This window comes from Drosophila virilis, chromosome X (genome assembly GCF_030788295.1).
Source record: "Drosophila virilis strain 15010-1051.87 chromosome X, Dvir_AGI_RSII-ME, whole genome shotgun sequence".
Classification (NCBI taxonomy): domain Eukaryota; kingdom Metazoa; phylum Arthropoda; class Insecta; order Diptera; family Drosophilidae; genus Drosophila; species Drosophila virilis.
In genome coordinates this window covers 20,410,187-20,430,776 of record NC_091543.1, presented here as the reverse complement: position 1 = coordinate 20,430,776, position 20,590 = coordinate 20,410,187, and the positions used below count along the sequence as shown (strand labels likewise).

At 38.2% G+C, this 20,590-nt stretch overlaps 5 protein-coding genes across 10 annotated transcripts; 3 read left to right on the top strand and 2 right to left on the bottom strand.

Moving 5' to 3' along the window:
• Positions 1-669: 669 nt before the first annotated feature.
• On the bottom strand, positions 670-1,217 carry LOC6632185 (uncharacterized). Its single transcript, XM_002055604.4, has one exon. It carries the CDS (start codon positions 1,096-1,098, stop codon positions 754-756), a length of 345 nt encoding a protein of 114 aa, XP_002055640.1. The 5' UTR covers positions 1,099-1,217; the 3' UTR covers positions 670-753.
• A 437-nt stretch (positions 1,218-1,654) lies between these two features.
• On the top strand, positions 1,655-3,044 carry Vsp37A (Vacuolar protein sorting 37A). Of its 3 annotated transcripts, none has more exons than XM_015171222.3 (4): positions 1,655-1,810; positions 1,895-2,188; positions 2,244-2,395; positions 2,459-3,044. In XM_015171222.3, exons 2-4 carry the CDS (start codon positions 1,939-1,941, stop codon positions 2,651-2,653), a joined length of 597 nt encoding a protein of 198 aa, XP_015026708.1. In that variant the 5' UTR covers positions 1,655-1,810; positions 1,895-1,938; the 3' UTR covers positions 2,654-3,044. The 3 variants fall into 3 exon arrangements, with proteins under 3 accessions (XP_015026708.1, XP_032295455.1, XP_002055641.3); XM_032439564.2 differs by having other exon boundaries at positions 1,675-1,810; positions 1,900-2,188; XM_002055605.4 differs by having other exon boundaries at positions 1,680-1,810; positions 1,917-2,188.
• A 145-nt stretch (positions 3,045-3,189) lies between these two features.
• On the top strand, positions 3,190-5,920 carry Phf7 (PHD finger protein 7). Its single transcript, XM_002055606.4, has 4 exons — positions 3,190-3,635; positions 3,700-3,801; positions 4,091-4,485; positions 4,557-5,920. Exons 1-4 carry the CDS (start codon positions 3,537-3,539, stop codon positions 5,500-5,502), a joined length of 1,542 nt encoding a protein of 513 aa, XP_002055642.2. The 5' UTR covers positions 3,190-3,536; the 3' UTR covers positions 5,503-5,920.
• Positions 5,921-6,358: 438 nt separating this feature from the next.
• Positions 6,359-9,967, top strand: Rab35 (RAS oncogene family member Rab35). Its single transcript, XM_002055607.4, has 3 exons — positions 6,359-7,384; positions 8,435-8,734; positions 8,806-9,967. Exons 1-3 carry the CDS (start codon positions 7,333-7,335, stop codon positions 9,057-9,059), a joined length of 606 nt encoding a protein of 201 aa, XP_002055643.1. The 5' UTR covers positions 6,359-7,332; the 3' UTR covers positions 9,060-9,967.
• Positions 9,968-10,963: 996 nt separating this feature from the next.
• Positions 10,964-20,227, bottom strand: aspr (asperous). 4 transcript variants are annotated; one of them, XM_070207109.1, is made up of 6 exons: positions 20,098-20,227; positions 17,108-17,177; positions 15,897-16,132; positions 15,746-15,827; positions 11,460-12,073; positions 10,964-11,392 (listed from the first exon to the last, which is right to left on the bottom strand). In XM_070207109.1, exons 1-6 carry the CDS (start codon positions 20,098-20,100, stop codon positions 11,183-11,185), a joined length of 1,215 nt encoding a protein of 404 aa, XP_070063210.1. In that variant the 5' UTR covers positions 20,101-20,227; the 3' UTR covers positions 10,964-11,182. The 4 variants fall into 4 exon arrangements, with proteins under 4 accessions (XP_070063210.1, XP_002055644.2, XP_032295778.1 ...); XM_002055608.4 differs by having other exon boundaries at positions 16,997-17,177; positions 20,098-20,198; XM_032439887.2 differs by lacking the exon at positions 20,098-20,227 and adding an exon at positions 19,573-19,608 and having other exon boundaries at positions 16,997-17,177.
• Between the last annotated feature and the right edge of the window lie 363 nt (positions 20,228-20,590).

Here is a 20,590-nt window from a genome sequence, read left to right as displayed (position 1 = left end):
TTCGTATGCGTGTCGGGAATGAAGCCTTGCAAGAGATCAAATTAAAACAAAAAAAAAAAAAATTAAATTCAACTAATTAGCAATCATTTGCGGCTTGAGCTTGTTTTAAGCATTTCTTTGGCACAAAAATTCCAATTAGACAAGAGCAGTGCAAATGCCATTTGTTATTGTTGTTTGTCTGCTAGTCCCGTTATTTCTCATACACACACACACACACACAACACTGTCATAGCACAAAGAAACAGATAGAGAGAGGTTGAGAGGCAGACTCTGTGACCTCGTCTTCATCTCGGACTGCACTGCACGCTTGATAGCCAATTAATATTCATTAAATAGATTTCGATGATATTGTTGCTGTTGTTCTGTTTTATTTATAGACGAAATGCAACGCGACATACAAATAGATCAGTATTGACAACAACAACGGTAAAGCCCTAAATGTATACTGTTAGAAACACATACGGACGCGTTCCTAATTGATTTTTGCCAATATTGTTGTTGCTATTATTGTTATTATTATTGCAGATGCCTTTGCTGCTCGTGTGTTAGCAGCCTTAGCTTTGATTGTTTGTGTTTGCTGCAGCGGCGTCTGTTTCTGTTTGCCTTAGCTACCAATGTGACCGTTCTTCGTTGTCGGTAAAATACCAAGACGTGGCTCGAAATACCATATAGACTAGTTTTGTTAAATTTATTTTGCAACAAAAAAAAAACACATTACATTAGATAAATTACCAACTAAATTATCAAACATGCTCAGTCCTTCACCCGCTCTACGGTGTTTGAGTCGAAGGGTACCTCTTCCACTTTAGAAAATCCTGATAGACGTATAATTTTTCCGGAGCCTTCAACTCTAATATGCTTGGCAAATTGCTGTGCCGGTGACAGGGCCAGATCCTCCTCCGATTTGTAGCCATAGTGTTTCGCCCAGTCGTTGCGACCGGTGAAGACCATGTAGCACACTAAGCCAAACGCTTGCCATGCCAGTATTGCATAGCCAATGCTTAAGCGACGCTTCCATAGATCGGCACGATGCTCTGGTATCGGATTTGTGTGGCGACGTACGAAACGCCGAAGCCACTTCATTTCAAACAATGCCATTGCCTAGGTTTTTATGTTGCCTATTATGTAAATATTTCCGATCTCGAGTTTAGCAGCGCGATATTCTGAATTGTAAAATAATGAAAAACAGCTGATTGCTAATAGAGATGAGAAACACTGTGGTTGGCAGAGTTACCAATGCCAGGGAGGACAGTGTGGCTGTATTAAATTAATCTAAGCAAATTTGTTAGCCTTTACATATGTATGGCTATAGCTCTGGGCGAAGTATCTAGACTGTTCGATTTTTTTTATTCGTTAATGTTTTCTTAAAACAACAGTTGAACATTTGATATACTATTTCAATTTGCGGTTGTACTGGGCCCAAACACAGCTGTAGTTTGCCGCCATTTGTCCAGGGTATTCAACATGCTTGAAGTATTGGCCCTACCTGTTCGTCACTGGGTCTTGCCCATCAAAAATTGCCTATTAACCACAATGTATATTGTGATAAATCGATGTGCCTCTATCTACATATGGTTTAAAAAAAATATCTATAAAATAAAACAAGAGTTTGAAATATCCATTTGTTGGCCAATTGGTTGGTATTTAATTTGTAGCAAAGTGGCAACTCTGTCAAACAAACGGTGCTTCATAGAATGCAATGTTGTTTTTGTTATAACATAATATTACAAAAAAAGAAGAACTCCAGTTTTAATTTCATTTTTGAAAGTGATAATTTTATGCAGATACATTCAGTTCTAGCAAGCAATAGGTGAGTACATTCATTATACAATTTTCTATATACAAATGTGGTGAAGTAGGCTTTAATGATATTTTAATATTGTTGAACCCTTAGTATAGAAAGGAAACTCTTTTAGCGATTTGCTGCCAGACTGCAAGATGCCTACTGCGCAGCAGACGCCTCAGCAGCAGCAGCAGCAGCAACTGACCAACGAGGAGAGCAATGGCGTCAATGAACCAAAAGTTGAGGACGATAATATGCCAAATTTGTCAACACTATCGCTAGATGAACTGAAGCAGCTTGATCGAGATCCCGAGTTCTTTGATGATTTTATTGAGGAAATGTCTGTGGTGCAGCATTTGAATGAGGAGCTGGATTCCATGATGAATCAAGTAGAGAACATATCGCGTAAATATGCTCCGATATCTTGCACAGTTTGACTCTAAAGCTACTCTATATACAGGTGAAAACGAAAGCAAGGGCACACATCTAGTTGAACTAAAGCGACGGCTCAGCGACGACTACACGGCGCTTAAAACGCTCGGTGAAAAATGTGATCTATTGAACAAGAAATACTTGAAGAAATCGGAGGAATATGCACCACAGCACATTCGAGTAAAATGTCCTACAATTTTAAACGTTATTGATAATCATTCTAATAAGAAGTTTTTCATACAGGAACTTTTGCAAATAGCCGCCTCAAATGCGGATGCCGACTGTGATCGTCATGTGGAGCATTTCCTGAATGGTAAAATCGATGTGCAGACCTTTCTCAATACGTATCAGAGCTCAAAGAAGATAAGCGCTGAGCGAAAAGCCAAGGAAGAACGGCTAGGCACCCAGCTAACCGCATTGGAACGTGCAGGCATATAGGTAGATGATGATGCACCTGCTATTGCACATCTACTTAAGCCCAACTCGTTATTGTGTTTTACTGTTTTGTTCATTACAAAGCCGCAATATATAGAGATTAAGCAAATAGCAACGTATTGTAGAACTTGCTCGCTCGAGAAAAGTGTAAAATCTAGTTATATTTATATATATATATGCATCATTATTGATAGCAGTTAAGTCGATAGGGCAATCAAATTATGGTTCTTAGTTATATTTTACTATGGAATTTGTGTAATAATTAACTTTGTATTGTAATTGTCGCTTGTGGTGCGACTGTCCAAATAATTTATTACCCAACAGAATGTATGTGCATGTACTAAGGAATTATAAAAGTGTATGACCGAAATATATTTACAAAGATTTACGTTAATGCGTCCGTGCAAATTACATTTTAGAATTTTAACCAAAGCAACTCGTGTGAATAAAGGCATATATGTACATATGTTTAGTCCCAGCTGACGTGTTAACTTGTAATTTATTGTATTACAAATTTTCACTAGAATCATATGTAGGTACAATTTTTTTTCGCTAAATTTAAGTTCGTCGGCTGTTGTCGGAATCTAAACTCGCATATTTACGTTTGCATTAGTTTTCCACAAACTGCCGCCAATTGCCATCGCTAAGCTGTTGGTTTTTTTTTTTTTTTTAGTTAGTAACACTGCAGCTAAAATATCGATTGGATATGTATCGATATAAAATAAAACGAAAGTTAACTAACACTTGACCATTGAAACAGTGCTAATAGACGTCAGCATTTGCGTTCCCGCCAATATATGTTTACATTCGCAGAATAACTTCATTTGTGCGGCCATCATTGCGAACGTTATAAGTTATAACAAATCGGATAAATTTCATATTAAGTATGGGGAAGTGCACTCTTTGTCGCTCGAGCACAGATGACGAACTGCGCCTTGGCAAGTTTCATAGCCGTGGCAAAATTGATGTGCACGAAAATTGTCTGGTATGTAAAAACAATGGTGCTCAAAACAAAACACATTATTTACGAACACAATCAATCGCTATAGTATTTGAGCTCCAATCTGGTGCAACGGGGCAATGGGAGCAATGACATTCTGAATTTTACTGTAAAGGATATTCAAGCCGAATCGGAACGCACCAAATGTTTGGTAAGTTTTATGCAGCTGTTATTAATTGCAAGCCGCCATTCTGCCTTATACAGGGTGGCTCAGCTACCTGCTCAACCTTTTTTTTTTCATATACCCTTGCAGTGTGTGTATTTAAAGGACACAAGCAATACATATATATATATATATATTTATATACTTACATACCTTCATGCTGAGTGCGTATAAATCTTTCCAGCTAGAACTAGTAGATGCGCACCTTTTGCCTTTTACTATACCATGGCAACAAATTTAAAATGTTATATATCGTTTTTTGTTTTATAAATTTCAGTTTTGTTGCTACTGCCATAAGGCGGGCGCCAACATTGGCTGCTGCAAGCCCGGTTGCCGCAAAGCGTTCCACACGCCTTGTGGGCTAAATAACGGCTCACAGAATCAATATGTTGGCACGTACAAATCGTTCTGCAATATACACATTGAATCCTACACAGAACGTCCCAAAGCGAGGGAGAGATGTGTGATATGCTTTGAGCTGCTGGTGAAGCCGGGTAATACGTTTAGCTGCACCAAATATATGCACGGCAAGTGCTGCAACAACGGCTGGTACCACAAGGACTGTCTGCAGCATTATGCCAACTCGGCTGGTTATTTTTTCAAGTGCCCGTTGTGCAACGATACCGAAAGATTCCGTTCAGTTGCATACTGGGGCATTACGGTGCCGGATCGGTAAGTTGTTGTGATTAAGTTCTGAGCTCTTGTTGAAAGGCCGAGGTTTGATTTGGTTCCTTTTGCAACAGTGATGCCTCTTGGGAGGAGAATGATGCGTTCGCCGATCAGCTTGTTGTCCCGACCCAGTGCACCGCACAAAATTGCATTAGAGCCGGTGGACGCGAAGGCAGCACACTGACAATGTTCTACTGCGTGCTGTGCGGTTCGAATCCGATGCATACGGAATGCACGAATCTTAATAATGAAACCTATCGATGCAATGATTGCAGTGTGGTTCCGTATAATCCGTCCATGTATGAAACTGATGAATCCGATGTCGATGTCAAGGACGACGATGAAGATGATGATAATGATGATGATGATTTGGATCCACTTGAAATTTTTGCTTCGATGGGAACTGCAGCCGTAGGAGGTACAACGACTTGCCAATTAAATCGTGCTCTGCCGCAGAGCAGCAATATCAAGTATACAATAGCTGATTCCGACTCTGAATCAGATTTTGACTGGAATAATTTTCCATCCCGCTCATCACGCTGCACAAACGAGAAGGAGAATGTGACCAGGGCAAACGCAATAATACCAACAACAACACGACCCAACACAAATCGGACACTGCGCAACACTGCACCACTGCGCACGCGTAACCGTCAAACATTGCCCAGTGATGATGGGCACCATAACGGGGCTCAACGGACTCGTTCAAGTCTCTACGCTGAGTCCCGACACAACAAAGACGCTGAGCCCTTGGGTTGCCGTACTCGTTCGCGCTCAAGGCAAAATATTGCCAGATTGTCAGCAGATGAAGTGGAGTTGGGCGACAAGTTTAATGGGGAACCAATTGCACAACGCACCCGCAACTCGCCATGCGCAATCCAAAGGGATACACCGACATTGATCTCGTGCCGGCGATCGCGCAGACGCAGCATCGCGGGGCAGAACCTGAACCGTGGACTCCATTCGCCATTCGATATATCATGTGTGGCGAATCGGACACGCGCTCGTTCCCGCAAGTAATGACTGAATGGGTACTATATCCATAAGATTATTGTAAATAATTTAATTTAACCGTATCATCTTTGTACATAGCTTTTGCTTAAGTGTGTTAATTTGAGTTACTTATGTCTAATTTTTAATTAAGTTAGTTGAGAGAAAAGAATAAGGTAAAGAAATATTTTTTTTTTTTCATTTTAATAAGTGTTGTTAGTTCTCTATTACACATACTATCAAACTAAAGAATTTTGTATTTTTATTTGTGTAAGCTCAAGAACAATGTTCCAATGCATTCCTAGTATTTGTTTTTTATTAATTAGATAGAGAAAAAGAGATAAATGCGTCTCGCTCTTTTTCATAGCAGACAGAAAAGTACACTTGAAGTGCGTGTGGAACATTCAAGAAAATATATATATTAATAAATAACTATATATACATACAATTTTGATTTGATAACTAAATACTGCTTGTTTTAGTGTGCTAATGCTAATTAACTTTTAAGAACAAACATTGAAATAAATAAGTGATGCTAGGAAACAGTGGGAACGTGGCATAATCGGTATTACAAATGCTCTTATCCTAGTCGATGTTATAGAGATGTAATCTGGATACTTCGATATCAACAACGCTGATAAGTGTTGCTTAGTTTTAAGAGGTATTGGATATTTAAAGATAATTTATGCTACAATCATGGCACATAAATATATTAGTTGCTCTTTTTATATAATGTATTGTATTCAGTAAATAATAATTGAAATTTTGGAATCAAACTGTTATCGATGATAAAGTCAGTGCTGTGAAGTGTCGCACATATTTGTATATCGTTGGCAGCATCGATACATCGATGTATTTTTTATATCCGTACTCCATTCCATATATATACGTGCGTTAGTAATAGTTTACTCATAAAATGCATATAATTTAAGAATATGAATTTAATTAAGTTATTGAAGCCAGTCAGCAGAGCAGGTGCAAAATAAACCAAATATAATTTAAACACAAGAGTGCATATATATATGTGTGTGGAATTTTAACTTACAACGTCTAATAATAAAAGGCATAATTCGCTGGCATTGTGTGCAAGAAAGAGATAGGGCAAAAGAAAGAAGTTACTAATTTATTGTGCGTATGCGTTGTGTTTGCTGTCAGAGTGACATTAATAGCTTTGTTATATTTTTAAATACGCATAGCAAATAGTAGCCAAAATATAAACGTATCAACATTATCGAAAGTTCAACTACGCTTCCGACACACCAGCAGCAGAAGAAACAGCAACAACAATAACAACAAGTCGGCCTCTGTCTGACATTTCATGCTTTGCGGCCCCTATCCAAATTGCTGATAAATACATGCAAAAGCAACACCAACATCAGAGCAGCAGCAGCAGCAGCGTCAAGTGCTTTAACGCCGGGAATTAAATAACAAGTAACAAACTATAAACTCTTCGTACAACAACAGTAATAACAATAGCGAGCTTATCACACACACACACACACACGCACACACACATCCGCAGCAGCAGCAGCCAGAAGAACAACAGTTTATCATATTTGAGCAACCGGCAGCAGCAGCAGCAGCCACCATCAACGCTGTGAGTGCGAGCGAGAGGCAGAGGCACACGCAAGTGTATATGTGTGTGGGTGTGTCTGTCTGTGTGTGTGTGGGAGCAAGGCACAGGCACGGCAAAAAAACACCAACAACAACAACAAAAGGCAGCAAGCAGTAGCCGGAGCAGCAGTAGCAGCAGAATATTTTCACAAATTTTTGCATTGTTCAACTGGACGGCAGCGTCAGCGCCGCTGCCAGCGTTAACCTCAACGCCGATTAACTGTAAATTACAACAGCAGCTCCAAAATGGCACGCCACTTTGATCATATGTTCAAGTTGCTTATAATTGGCGACAGCGGTAAGTGCAACTGCAAATATTTCCATACACACACGTACATACTAACACATGTATGCATGTATTTTGTACATACAACATGCTTGCATTTTTCATGCATCTTTTACACCTGCCCAGCAGTAAAGCAACGTTATAAATAGCAACAAACCAAATAAAAAAAAAGAACACATACACACAGAAAACAGGGTAAAAACCTGCGCGGCTTTTGCTCAATCCCAATTTGTGCATTTGCCTGGCCCACGGTTTTTTTGGCTTGTGTTTTTGACCGATTTCTTTGTTTGGGTTTTGTGTTTGCGTTTTATCTGCGTCCAATCAGCTGTTTTGTCTCTTTCTCTGTCTGTTGGCGCAATCTGTAATGTAAAACAAATTATAAATCTGTTAGCAGTTGCTGCTTCCTAACCCCCATTTTTGTTACACGTTTCATTAATTTGGCATTAGCGTGCTCTTTCTCTCGCACTATGCACGCTTATAGCTTATCGATATACAATTAAGCTTAATCAATATATATATATATATATATATATATATATATGTATTTATGTTGTGCATGAATATGAATTTTCAATTTTTGGCATCTTGTATTAAAAAGTGTTGCCAGATCTTGAAATAATTGACTTTTACTGTTACATAAGGGGACTTCAAACTCGAAATTCGAGTATCGAGTACATTTGCACTTATAGGTAAATACAAAATTTGTTGATCATTTTATTCTTAAATTGCATTTGCCACAAAAGTGTCGGTTAATGCGAACTCATAAACAGCTCGAAATGCAATCGAGTTGTTGCCTCCGCTCAGTTTTAAGGGCGTTTTGAGCAACTGCAATTGTAATTAGAGAACTGCCAGCTACCAAATGATTTGTTGTCGCTGTTTGTTGTTGCATAAACAGAAAGTTTCAACGATTGTTACACGCTTGCACTTACAAAACAAAAATAAAAAAAAAAAAAAATAAATCCACTCACACAATTACTACATAATTGCATGAAACTGATTTGTACACAATTTCCAATTTCCAATTTCTTCAATCTATTAAACTCTGTTCGTGCATTGTTGCAGGTGTGGGCAAATCTTCGCTCCTCATACGATTTTCAGATGACACATTCTCGGGCAGTTATATAACGACAATTGGAGTGGATTTTAAAATACGCACCGTTGTGATCGACGGATTGCGGGTAAAGCTGCAGATCTGGGATACGGCTGGACAGGAGCGCTTTCGCACCATTACCAGCACCTACTACCGCGGCACACACGGCGTGATCATTGTCTACGATGTCACGAATGGCGACTCCTTTGCGAATGTGCGCCGCTGGCTGGAGGAGATACAGAACAATTGCGATGTGGTCAACAAAGTATTAGGTGACTAGTTGGGATTATATAATCTAAACATTTGTATATTCTAACTTTGTTCATTTTAATTGCTTTTCCAGTGGGCAATAAAAATGATGATCCGGATCGCAAGGTGGTCATAACAGAGGATGCGCAACGCTTTGCGCGGCAAATGGATATTGAGCTGTTTGAGACATCCGCCAAAGACAACCTCAATGTGGAGGATATGTTTCTGTCCATAACGCGACAGGTGCTGAATCATAAGCTGCGCACCGCCTCCGATGAACAGCAAAAGGATCGCATCCAAGTAAAGCAAAGCAAGAACAAGGGGAAAACCAACAAATGTTGCAGTTGAAAGCGAAGTCGTGGCAGCAGCAATAGGATGTGGATGAAGATACGTTGTGGGGGCGCGTAGTACAGGTTCATAAGGCAAACACTCAAACATATACACACAGAAACTTATACACAGATAGACAAACATATGTAGCTTACACACACATACACATGCACAAGACAAATTTTTTGTTTTTTTTTTTTTTTGTTTAATGCCTCAGAGCCGTTAAAAGATGTGTAAAGCGCAATTAAATGTATTTAGCAATTTATATACATATTATACACATACATATATATATGTATATATATATATGTATATACATATAAATATATATATATATATATATATGTTAATGTATATATATATATTTATATATATAGTATAGTGGTGTATATATATATATTTATATATATAGTAAACAAAAAACAAATTGCATATTTATACAAGAATATATTTATATTTAAAAACGGAAACAAAACAAAGAAAATTGTATTTACAATAATAACGAGAAATCAAACAATAATTGCGAATACGCAGCCGACAAATTGAGAACAAATGTATCTGGTTTTTATCATTTACCTATCGCTGGCATTCGCCATGGAACGTTTTTACACGCAGACTAACATATATCAACTCAATATTGTATAAAATTAAAACATATTTTTACATAGTTGCGACTATTTTTCTACAGTTCAGTTAGGTGATCTTTGTGGCAACTACATCGATATAGAATTAACTCCACAAACAGTTTCAGAAACCCGAGAAGCCAACTACTTTTGCTATTTGACGCCCATGTAACACATTTCACTACCCATTTAGTTGAATAATTAACATTTATTATTAATTTTATTTTCGTGACTCTGTAAATTAATTTGCAATTGTTTTCGAAACGCCAATTAGATATGATACTGATATTACGTAATATTGTATATGAGCGTATTTTATATTTTTATATAGACCTATAAATCAAAGTCGTATAAATATTTGTTGTGTTTCAACACCAAATATAATTATTTAATGGACAGACTTTTAGAAAGTGCGGTAAATCCATAGTCAGTTATATATATATATGTTGACTATGGATATTTATAAATATTCATGCATACATATTAAAAATATACAGAAAGATTGATATGAACGTTATCAAATAAAGTAACTAATTCAATTTTAAAGAACTTTCAAAATTTATTACTAAATTGGCTAACGCTTTTTCACACACACACACACACACATATATATATATATATAAATATACACATATATATTATATATATATCTATAATATATATGTATATATATGTATCTTCAAATTCGATTTGTAAATTAAGAAACTAATTTGGCCTGTAGAAATTTATAGAATTTTAGCTTGGCTAAGTTTTGATCAGAAATCGTAAACTCATTTTGTTTATTCAGCTATTCAGTTTATCGATGTCTGTGATCGATAACAAGCGTATCAGTTTTAAATATATTTGAATGCAATGCTTAGCTGCATTGACGATTGGCAATACCCGGTGGAGTATATACGGGATTGCCACTATCAAGGTGCAAGGTGTTCGAAAATGTAGTCAACCCTCCAATTACTAAGACTAAGCTACATCTGACTATTATATCATAAAAAATGGGTTTTCGTTGAAGATATCTTAAAGAACAACAATTTTTCTAAATGAAAACTCATTTTGCAACGTAAATTCCAAGTCAAGCTCTCTTGAAAACCGCAATTTTTATCATTCAATAACCTAATGCTCGAACTTTGTATATGGTCTATATTAAGACATTTCTATATCGCTACCGATCTAAAATATACATGTACATATATCTGATCGGATCTACGTGTTCTATGCATTTCATGACTAAATTATAATACTCTCGGCAAGGTTATATATATACGTATATACGCTTTGTGCCTGTAAAAAAGATAATTTTTTTTTTTTTTTTTTTTTGGTTTTATAATACATAATTATGTAGCTCTTTTTATTGTAATGTAAGCCGAAGTTTGTCAGTGAATTAGGTGCATTAATTGAAGTATTTGTTGTTTTGATCTTTCATTATTTCGATTGGAAGCTGAGTTGAGCTTGAGCCGTGAGTTGAAGTGTTGGCAGGCAGTGCGGCGTTTGCTATCCACCCACGGAGAGATGGGCCAGCGCTCAGTGGTATTTGGCCACTGGGAAGAGGCGTGTCTGGCGGCAGGAGACAAGCGCATCACCCGACTGGCCATGTGGACAACGGCAGACGGCGAGATGTGCCTTGGCCTCGCAGCTGGCGCCAGTGGCGCATTTGCCAATGCACGGATCGACGCACTGATAGTTGATGCAGGCCCTGTGGTCCGGGCACTCGTTGTTGCTCAGGCACTCACCCTAAAATGCAGAGAATATGCGTGTATAACTATCTGTGCCGGTGGACAGTTCTTGAGCTCTGACTTACGCGTGAGCAGTGGGAGAGCGGATTGCCAGTGTGGCCCGGCAGGCAATTGCAGACGGGTCGCTCGCGTCCGGTATTATCGTGGCCGGGCACACAGATGGCATTGGTGCCGCACGGATTCGGCTCGCACAGATCCTCCTTGGTGAAGGGGCGACAGCGCACGAACGGATCGCCGGTCATGTCGCGTGGGCAGCTACAGACGGGTGTCAGGCCGCGCAGATTACAATCGGCACCAACGCCGCAGGCGCCATCGCATGTATTCTTGCAGATGCCATAGAAGCAGGCCGGTCTGCCCGCCGGGCAATCCGAATCACCATAACATTCCGGCCGGCATTCAGTGTACGGACTGCCAATATAGCCTTTGGGGCACTCACACAACGCCCTATGATTGGACACCGACTTGCAGTTGGCCCCGATGCCGCACTGTCCGCAGGATGGCACACACTTGTAGTTGCTGCACATATCCCGACCGCCGCAGTCGCCGTCGTGCTCGCACTCGTGCCGACAGCCGCTCAGCGGATTGCCCAGAAAGCCGTGCAGGCAGGAACAGGTGGGCACTCCATTAATAATCTCGCATTTGGTGTTAATGCCGCACGGGCTCGGATGGCACTGTTCCTCTGTGAATGTGTGAAGGTTAAAGGTAAGAGCTCACGTTTTTGATAGTTAATATATAGAGTATTGAGAGTACATATATGTTCTATATGTGGACATATAATCCTAACATTTCTAAAAAGCTATAAAACCTTGCATTTCAAGACTACTTCACCGCATCGGAGAAACAATCTCGACTAACTTCGGTGCTTAGAAGTCGAATCCTTATGAAATTTATGTAAATCGATTATAGTATCTACCAAAATATTATCTCTCATTAAGGCGGAATATTATATAAGCCTTGGACTTTTCCATGAGATCTGTCTGTCTGTAAATGTCCTGCTACCAAATCGATAATAATTAATATTAAGTGTACGACGATTTGTTCATTGTATTTGATCATTTATGCAAATATTCAAGGGAAATAGTAGGTGGAAAATAGGTGGAAAACTAAAGAGAATCTTTAAAGAGTACCTGATGTCTGGCAATCATTCGGAAATACTCACTGAAATTTATAAATAAACATAAACGTTAAAAAAAGTAAAAGAAATAAATATAAACTCTAAATTTTTTTTGTGCACGTAAGTGTATTTAATATGCGGATATCTTTCGCTCCCTCTCTCCCTCTCTGTTTCTCACTCTCTCTCTTTCTCTCTCGTTTTTCGTAATAAAGTGAAAAATCGATTATATATTCTATAGTTTAATTAAAAACTGCAAATTGCCTGCGACTTTTATGGGAAATATTTCAATTGAACACATTTTCCATATTTTTTTTCTTCTACTTATAATTTGTTTTTGCTTAACTTTGTCGGCGGCAACTAAATATTCTAAAATTTCTAATTTGCATGAAAATTTATTTGAATGCTGATTTATATGCATTTACAATTAGCATTTAGCTCAAGCCCATAAATTGAGGGCATGTGCAGGCAGTTGCCCACACATGATACCCTATATGAGGACACATGAGACGCCTACTTGAATTTGTATACTATGCATACATATATATGCACATTATATTACGTAAATGTGTATAGAGATTGGCCGATGGTCAGTTTCGGAGCTGTGAATAGTTTGGTTAGCGGCCAAAAGTCGGGCACATTTGAGTTATACCAAATTCATGCATTGGCAGTTGGGGTAGGGACCCGGGTTAGGGATTCGGAGTAGGGGCCCTGGGTAGGGGGCTGTGGGCTTTGGGATACGCGTGCGTATCAAATTGAGCAAATCTATAAATAAATATAAGCATTTAGCTCTTAGTTGACTTTCTTGGCCATTGCAGCGATTATGGCACAACTTTTGTCATGGAAACAAATACCAATTTGGAAACTTGCCTCCATTATAATCATCATCAATGAAAGAAATACAGCGAAATACAAGGAACTCCAACTGGCTGGGCATAGGGCGAATAAAAAAGCAAATTATAAGTAAAAATTATGCGCATAAATGAGCTTTGACTACTTATGTATTTGAACTGGCCCAGGAGCAGTTCGAGCGAGCTACTGCGGCTCTGACTGGCCAATGCCGATTTATTCAGGGCCATTTCAAGTGGACCTTCCGCCCCACCTTCAATTCACCCAATTATTTGCGCTTTGTTACTGTGCTCAAGTGCGTGTGAGGATAAGTATGAGCGACTGTGCGACCGTGCGACTGAATGCGGCGCGGGTACCCTTAAGGGGTCAATGCCGGGTCCCGGCGACCTGCACATGAATTACATGACCCTGCATAAATCACAAAATAACCAAACAACAACGAAAACAACGAGCCGCTTATTAAAGATACGCTAATGTATACCCTATGCCAAAATTATCATATTTATTATTAGAAATATTATGAGCATCAGATCCGCAAAACCCGAAATAAGTATTCGTCGCTGCGGTTCGCGGCTTGTACCAAGTCCCTGCCTCTTGTTTTGGTTCGGTTTGTGAATCTGGTTTGCCATGTGCACGAAACCAGGCTTGGAATATGTGTGCTTTGTCTAAGTTTTAATGGAATATTTGAATTTCTAATTTCTTATTGCCCGTTCTACTGAAAATATTGCAGTTCGTAAATATTTTCACACAGAAGTTGCGGGCTAAATTCGTTTTCCACCCAAAATTTTTATCTTGCAGAATTCTTAGATAAGTTAAATGTTTGGGCACCACATTTTTTAAATATTTTTTTTTTCTAGACACAGTTTAATTTTAAGCAAAATATGGATTACTTTGTGTTTATCTAGTGAGAACTGATATATTGTCTATGTTATTTTTAGGCTGAATTCAGCTAATAGATATTTGATGGCATCTGAGACATCTTCAATAAGAAAGGCAAAAATGTTTACTTTAAGATTTAATTCATGGTTGGCAGCCTCCCAATAGTATTATACTCTTTATTTAAGCCAATCCAGCATCATTTGGAAGTTTTTATTAAGATTTGTTTTGCATTAATTTCATAGCAAAAGCGCATAACAAATCTTAGAACTAGCTTCCCAAGTATCTCGTATAAGCTGCACGATTTTAATGCATCCTTAAGATACTTTCTGCCGAGATACGACTGCATTTAACGTTTATTTAAGCGGTTAGCTATACTAACGTTGTATAGTTAACTTTTAAGATACCCTGTAAATAGTTTCCAGACTGTATCTTTGGCTGTTTCTAGACTTCCTTGCGACAATGCAGCTTAAATATCGCAAATATATAAAACTGATCTAAAAACTATGGCCTGTCAAGGGTATATCTGTTGTATATATAAACATAAATACTTGTTTATATGCGCGTAATCGGGTAACGACTCGACTTGAGTCGACTTCTGGTTTGCTACGATTTCGCCTTCGCCCTCGCCTACTTGGCCCGTCCTTGATCTTGACAATTGCAAAACAAAATACCAGCTAATTACCATAATATTACAAAGAGCAAGTGCGATTTGTATTGGGCGTACAACGTTGTTGTTGTTGTTGTTATTGTTGTTGTTTTAGTTGTATTGTGTTGTATATTATGCAAGCAACCTACATTCGAAAATGTATACTGCGACCCAGCCCGAATAAGGCGATATTTGGTCAAAACCAGTTAATTGACTTTAAAACAATCAATAAAAGAAAAAACAACAACAATAACAACCGCAACAACAATAACAAGAGCGACAATAACAACAACAACAAATCTCACAAATATAATATGATATACAATAAATGAAATATTTATAAAGGGCATGTCCGTAAATCAATGGTTCAGTAATTACTTTATTGACTTTTATTCAATAAAAACGGACTATAAACTCTACTCAAAAATAATCGTACTCTTCAATCTGAACCCTGAAGATGAAGGCTGCGGTTTTCATTCTTTTGAAAAATTCGAAAAAATGCTGGTAATTAAGAATCAATTCTATTTCGAATTTAAATAACAATAGTAGATAAATGTTAAATTCATTGAAAACGGAAAAATCAACTACAATATTCAAGATATTTAACGAGAACATAGCAAAAGTCTATGAAATTTGTAATATATGTATTTTATGGTTGAAAACATTGAAGTATTGAAAAATACAGATTTCCACGCATTTTCCACGTGACATGGTGGATTTGCCCAAGACCTACAAATCGCGCTTTCTATGAATATGCACATTTTTGAAAAAAAAAACAAAAGTTTCTGGCTGATTTAATGCCAAGGAAAGCAATAGACATGGCAATTGTTTTTTTTTTTTTTCACTGCCATTGGCGCAATTCTTACCTGGATCGTTTAGATGGCAGGCCGTGTAGGGATCTCCATTGTGGCCAGCTGGGCAGCTGCAGACGGCCACATGATTTCTGGCCTGCAAAATCCGTGTGCGGTTTAAACATGAGAAATGGCAAATAAGCGTGAGCACTAAAGAAAAACTCACATCACAGTTGGAGCCAATACCGCAGGCGCCGACACATGGGTTAACGCAGCGATTATCCTTGCACTGGAGGTCGCCCCGACAGTCGACGTTGTCCAAGCACTCGCCACGATTGCAATGCGTAAGCGGATTACCGCTGTAGCCGGGCGGGCAGGAGCAGACCGGACGGCCGCCGGCAGCCTCCTGACACACGGCATTGACGCCGCACGGATTTCCACTGCAGCCGTAAGTCTGGGCAGCTAAAGGAACCCACAACACACACAAGCGGCGGGTGGACGGGCGGTAGGAAAAAGGTGTGGAACATTGCGTATAGGTGTTTCGTGCATTGGTGATATGGTAATTTATACTATGCTATTATTTATGTACATTATAGACTGTTTATAAAATAGGTCAGTGTGTGGGTGTGTGGTTGTGTGCTGGTTGTGTGTGTTGTTAATGATGCTTTGTGCTACACGTGGAAATAAGTAAGTGCTACAGTTAGCCCAAGTCGTGCTCTCTATTATGTGTACATATAATTCTAGCTGCTGTTAACCGATTTTGCCCGGTCGCAAAGTTTCTTGCTTCATTGTCATTCCAAACAATTTTTGCCCTTGGAAAAATTGTAATTGGTTACCGTCACTTGTTGCAGTGGATTTTATGAAATCGATGGATTTTGCTCAACATTGACATTCGAACTTGATAAAGTTGCAATCAACAGTCTGTCTGTTGCATCTATTCATTATTTTATAGTTTAGATCTTTTGAAGCTTGAAGCGGATCTAAAGAAACGGAAACTTTTGCCCTAATAGGACTAATGCCCTTCACTATCCACCGGGACGCGTGGATTTTTGCGGAAACTGTGAAAAACGACATTAACGCCAATCTGGATGGTAAGCAAAAAGGTTTCACTAAACTGTTTCCATCAATTTTCTCCTGTTGCGGGTGAATTTATCTGAGTCTGCATTTATATCTCAATCAGTCAGTCAGTCAATCAGTTAGGATAAACAGTTCTTATATGTATATATAGATAGACACATGGCTAATACACATAGGTGGGTCAGTAGATTGGTGGGTGCTGCGGCTGTTAGCGAAGACATAACATGTTGAGGAGAGCTTTGTAAATACCACGAGTGTAGACCGGATCTTGATAGATCACGCGCTGCAGGGAACGCCCATCGCCATAAGTGTAATACGTACGATATGAGCAGTTGACACAACGTTTCTCTAGTTTTTTACCTATGGTACTCTGGCAGCCCAGGGCCAGTAGTATCAATGCCACGCCCAGTAGCTGCTGCGGCTGTGGAAGCTGGAAGAGAATAGAGAGAGAGAGAGAGAGAGAGGAAGGGAAGAGTATTAAGATTTTGGATTGATATTGTAATTGCTCGGCTCTTATTACTTGTACGCAAGTACAAATAGAAGTACCCGAGAGTATCTGACTAGAAGATACTCTCTTTAAAGGTCAAAGATTGCGGATAAACGAGTTCGACCAATAAGAAAAACAAACTTATTCCTCTTTAATGTTCTTCTATAATAAAAATCTTAAGATTTTATCTTTATAATACTAAACATCTTCTAGTCGAGAGTGCTTGGTCTTAAAAATATATATATATTAGATCTCTAACTAAGCATATGTGATTTATAGGCTTAAGTAAGGTGGGATCTGCATGTTTCCGATACAACAAGTTATTATTAACTCATAAGAACCCGACTGTAGAGTCAACGCTGAAAAACATTTTTACATCATTTTTCAAAAATTAGTCATAATTTTTTTTGTAAGCTCATAACAAGAGTCCATTGATTTAAAATCGAGTTTAATAACATAAAACGAAAATCATGGAGTTGCTTTAATAATTTATGAAGGTGTGACACTATGCGTCATGGGATTCACTAGAACCAAGAGCATAAATAAAAACCAAAAACAAAAATATAAATATAAATAAAATGAAAACAAGAAAAAACGACTATCTTCGTCACGACGAAGTCTTAATACCCTTAATTTGAATTACGAAAGATATTTCCGATAGTATGATATGACAGGGCTTTATAAATGTTTGGTCAAAATGTAGCTATGTCATATACTTAGTAGAAAATAAAAGATTTGATACCCCTGTTGACAAACGGCTTTGACGTGCCTCGAAATTGTTTGGAAATCCGATTTGAAGACGCCTATAAGAGTTTGGTCAAAATGAGCTTTACGATCTAGTATTCCGCGTTTTCTAAGTGAAAATGTAATTTTAAACTGAAAATTCCTATAACAGGCTATATGATATAGTAGTCTGATCCGTTGGATTTGGACATGTGCAGCCGGCACCAGAAAGAAGGACTTAACATGATTTTAGCCTTGAGATTGACAGACGGACTTGACTATATAGACTCCGTTATTGAAGCTGATGGAGTATACATATATACATGCAAATTTATTTTTGTAGATGTCTCCTACTGTGTGTTACACATTTCGTGATAATGTTATAATACTCTACAAGCTACAAGTGTATAAAAATAAATATATATGTATAGAAAATAGAATATAGGAAAAAAAACGACGTCATCTTTGACAGCACGACTTGAGCATGACTATGTCTGGCCAGGGCATAAATGCGATTTAGTTGGGCTACTTAATTAGAATGTTGCGATTGGTCGACTCTGGTCAGCAGCTGCTACCAGTTTTGGTAGTGCTCTGATGGCTTTATTACTCTCTGGCCTATATAGAAATGTCAGCGAGATAAATTCGACAGGCTGCCGATCATTGTTTGCGCATGACACATCAAGTAAAAACTTGTCGTTGCCGCTTCTTAGTGAGTTCAATTTCAGCTTAAATATGAATCAAGAACTCAGCCAGATTATGCAAATTGGCAGCTGCTTGACTGAATTGCTTTTGGCCCGAATAGGCAATATATAATTTAGTCGCACAGCAGCTGCTGCAAGGTCAAAACCAAACGAGTGGGTGGCCTAAAATTACGAAAGATTTGCGAAATGTTCCCAAAATAAAAATATTTGAATTAACCATACGTTGTATGAGTAAGATCAAATGTGGTACAGACTATAGAATTGGCCAAGACAACACTTGGCTGGGCTGTGAGCCCGGATCCTCGCCGTGCCCAATTGCCCAAATGCCTGAGTTCACATGGATAATGCGTCTACTTAATTATTTATTTGAGCTACGTGTAGCTAATTAATCTCAGCATTTTCAACTGACTTTGATTGATCTGCATAGATTGTAACTGATCTCATTTTTAGGAATTTTTTGCTAGTCAACTCTGCGGTGTCATTTTTGAAGTGTAGCTCGTCAACTTCTTAATGTATGTGACACGCTGCAATGAAACCGTTTATTTAGAGCCCTTTATTATGGGCTAAACTGATCTGACGTAGTTCATTAGCTGAAACTTTCTTAATAACCCGCTTAAAGTGGGTGTGCCTAGCTATGATACTAGCAGAAAGTAAATATTAGATGCTTTTCAGAACAATTTGATATATTTGATATAAATCAACGACTGAGTCGATTGAGCTGCACTATATATACATATATATATCTGATTTATATATATATATAGCTGTTCGTTTTATAAGTAAACCAAATTCGTTTCTGATATTCAATAGTTCTTTTAGTTTTTGTCTATTTAATTTTTACCCCTGTCTTTAGCTTTGGGGACTATATTTTCAAAGACTTTGAGGACTATGCAAATCGCTTTTGGTATACGTACTGTTCTCTTTTCTCTTTTCATTCCCTAAAATTGCTTTCGAATAAATATATTATGCCCTATTATCGGATCAGATCGTATCGGCCTTATAGAGCAGACAGATTTCATTCGATGTTCCCGATTGATTTGATATCGCAGATATTTATTCGTCTAATTTGTTTGCAATATACATATATTTCTTTTTAATTTTTGATCAGTTCCTATTTGGTGAGTATCTGATTTATTGGGCAGCCACGAATTGCCGGAAGCAAACACTTCAAATAATACTCAAGCTGAGGGATTTTCCAGTGACGCCGACGCTTCGACTTTGACTACTTCTCGAGTGTTTCTTAGTTTATTTGAATATTTTGCTCACGTCGCGTAGTTAATGCATTTTTTATGTCTTGTCTTTGTGTGTAATTTAACAAACAAAACAAACAAAAAAAAAAAAAAAACAAATATAAAAGAAAAAGAAGAAGAACAACAACAGCTTCAGAACTGCGAAGAGTTTTGTTTACATCGAACCGTTGCTCACTCAACGACACTCACCATTTTTAAGTTACACTTGTTAAGAACAACAAAAGAAATTATATATCTATATATATATATATATATAGTTATTTTATTTGTTTATAAGTAGTTTTTGTTAAATTAAATTTATATGCCACTCGAAGCGCTCGATTTGAACTGAAGCGCCTTCTATACGGACTTGGGCTATTTATAAGTCTGTCCAAGCCAGGCAACCGCCTGTGTCTCAGCCTTAGTCTCTGTCTCATTCTCAGTCTCATTTTCTGTCTCTGTCTCATTCTCCAAAAAGGTCGCATAGCTGAGAACAGCTGAGAATTGAGACAACGCAACGTTGGCGTCATCAGCCATCAGCGTCAGTCTCCGAACTCAGTTTTGAATACCCTTCACCCATTCGATATGCTTAAATAGGGTATCATATTTTTGTAACGGGCAAGAGGAAGCATCCTTGACTCTACAGAGGAGCCAAGTCAAGCTGGACATGTCCGTTTGTGCCTCTTTGTCTATCTGTGCGATA